General features: G+C 36.2%; 1 protein-coding gene across 1 annotated transcript; it reads left to right on the forward strand.

Annotated features, from left to right (window-relative positions):
• The first annotated feature begins 335 nt into the window (after nt 1-335).
• LOC111388260 lies at nt 336-1,741 on the forward strand. Its single transcript, XM_023012948.1, has 2 exons — nt 336-375; nt 1,287-1,741. The coding sequence occupies exons 1-2, from the start codon at nt 336-338 to the stop codon at nt 1,739-1,741; spliced, it is 495 nt and encodes a 164-aa protein (XP_022868716.1).
• The last annotated feature ends 1,139 nt before the right edge of the window (nt 1,742-2,880 follow it).

The raw sequence follows: 2,880 nt of genomic DNA on the forward strand, positions 1-2,880 counted from the left end.
CCATGCGGTTGCATGGCTGTCCGGTTGGCTCTCCCATTGTAGCTGCCCGGTTCATTTTGATTCTCTTGCTTTTGACCTTCATCTCCAACAGCAATCTTGGCCCTTGGCTTGCCAACCTCACTCCTTTGAACTCCGTTCCTCGAACACACATTTGTATAACTTTGTTGGCCCGAACTAAGCTCAATTCTCGTCCCGATGCCTCAATTCACAATCAGTGAACTCTCGACCAACTTTGGCCTAACCAAGATCACATCACAGGCTCAGATATACACTTCTATTATGGATTATACCAAGAATACAAAAATATGATAGATATTTTAGCAGGTAGATCAGTAATGGAAAAAGATATTGATAAGGCTCATGAGCTATATGAGAGTATAGTAAAGAATTAATTTATGCAGCCAATCGACAGGAGCACTACGAGGAAATCTGTAGGTAAATATAATGTCAATGGAGTAATTGTAATAGCAAAGAAAATAGAGGTGCTGGCAAAGAAATTAGATGATATATCTCGATTTGTGAATATGGTACACTAGTCGACACCAGTTTGCATAGGTTGTGGGACAAATCATATTGCTGCCAGTTTTCCTTTAGTATCCACTCATATGATTCGGCCTATAAAGGTCAGCTATTCCAAAACTCACAGGGGCAGCAAAACAGCACTCGCTCAAACACATATAATTAGTTGGAAAAATCATCATAACTTCTCGTGGGCAAATAATTAGAGCAAGAAAAATCTAGTTCAGAGCACCTCGCTAGGATTTCAGTGGGAATAAAGGTCAACTTTGGAGGACCTACTTGTTAAGTATATTAACAAAACTGAGATTCGAATCCAGAATTATTAGGCCTCTATCCAAAAACCTAGAAAATTAGGTGGGCCAAGTCACAGCAACATTATCCAACAGACCATAGGGTGCCTTGCCTAGTGACATAGAGAAAAATCCACGAAAATAGGTATAGCTATTAGAGCTATAGAGAGTGATGTGGACTGCACACCATCTATCAAATTTGCTCCATGTAAAAGAACTTGTGTCCTATCTATTCCATTTCTCTAAAGGCTATAACCCCAGCCAAAAAAAGAATAGGTTCAGGCCATTACAACTAGGAGTGGAATTCAATCGCCAAAGATCAGCACAAGAAGGAAAGGGATCAAGAATAATCAAGTACTTACCATTGGCGAGGAAGATGTCGATCAATCTGAAGAATCAATAGAGATGAATCAAGTTAAGGCAACCATTCTAGTCAACATACTTACACCTCTAGTTCTATTTCCTCAAAGTTTGTAGAACATCAAGCTGAAAATTTGCTAGAAATCCTTAAAAAGCTACGAATCAACATTCCTTTCATTTGTAAAATCTTGCAAATTCCAAACTATTTCAAGTTTCTAAAAGAGATGTTGACTAAAAAGAGAAAGCTACCTAAACATGAGACAGTTACATTATCTGAAGGGTGCAATGCAATCCTCCAACATAAGCTCCCACCGAAGATAAAAGATCTAGGTAATTTCATTCTACCTTGCTCTATAGGAGATTTACGTAACAGTAGAGCAAGTAGTAAATTGATGCCCTTAAACATTTATAGAAAACTAGGATTGTTGGAGCCAAAAGAGATATCAATCATGCTACAACTGATTGATAGGTCGATAAAAGACCCATGGAGAGAAATTGAAGACATGATCATCAAAGCTGGAAATTTCATCTTCCCTTCTGATTTCGTAGATCTTGACATTGGAGAGAATTGAGATATACCAATGATCTTAAGAAGACCATTCCTAGCAACTAGTCGAGCTTTGTTGGACTTTGAAATGTGTGAGATGATCCTAGAAGTGGAAGACAAGCAAAAAACCTTCACCATGAACACTCTACTCAAGCAACCACTCTACCTCGACGAGTGTAATGTTATCGAAACTGGAACTTGATAATTGTATTTTGTACACTTATTTGGACATTTATGTTTGAGCATTTATTGGTTATATTGATGAATTATGACTTATATGTACAGTGTTTATTGGTACAAATCGACATAAGATGGTGAAATTAGAGAAAAATGAAAAAAAGAGGACTAAATTACAAGAAGTTAAAGCTCAGGGATTGAAGTGAAAATAATCAAAAGATGGATAAGACTGAAGAATGAACATTCGAGAGTACTAGGACTCAATTGAATACGAATAGCCATCGACGGGATAAAAAAAAAATTGAAGACCAAACGTACTTCAGGGACCAATTGTAAAAATTGGCTGCAAAGTCTCAGCTAACGCATGCTTGGTTTTGCAGGTCAGGCACATGTTGATCCCTTCCTATGAGTTGTTAGAAGCGTAAATTATCCTTAAAGTCACGTGCCCTATATGACACTAAGCACGCGTCTAGTTCGTTCCTGAGGCAAAAAATTTCTTCCATTTTCTCGTTTTTAATGTTATGGAATGGTATCTTTAGCATCTTATATAACCTTGGCAAGGTCCAAAACATGAATAACAATTATTCTATCATTGAAGTTACGCTGAGCAAGACCTTTTGAGAGATTTAACATAATGAGTTGAAGATTTAAGCCTCAAATCGAAGGAAAAATGTTAGAAGTTGATTTCTCAAGCATCTACATCTATTCATTGAATTGGGTGATTTCTTTTCTCAACATCTTGTGTAATTTAGATATAATCATGTTGGGCTTAACTTCTCATGTATTCAATGAATGATGAAACATTTTGAGTTATATTTTTAATTCAAGACTTATCATATTTTAATTATTTCTTGCATTTTGATTAAATATACATGAATATTGTGTTATTTAATTGCTTAGCTACAAGTAGAATACTACATATTTGACATGCAGATACTAGGTATAGGAAATATATTTAGAACGTGTGTAATTGTGTGATTGAATGCT

The sequence above is a fragment of the Olea europaea genome, unplaced genomic scaffold, assembly GCF_002742605.1.
Source record: "Olea europaea var. sylvestris unplaced genomic scaffold, O_europaea_v1 scaffold479, whole genome shotgun sequence".
Lineage (NCBI taxonomy): Eukaryota > Viridiplantae > Streptophyta > Magnoliopsida > Lamiales > Oleaceae > Olea > Olea europaea.

Coding starts and splice junctions, on each gene's coding strand:
- LOC111388260 (XM_023012948.1), top strand. CDS start 336: ATGGAAAAAGATATTGATAAGGCTCATGAGCTATATGAGA. Junction 376..1,286: donor GGCTCATGAGCTATATGAGA/GTATAGTAAAGA, acceptor CAAAGTTTGTAG/AACATCAAGCTGAAAATTTG.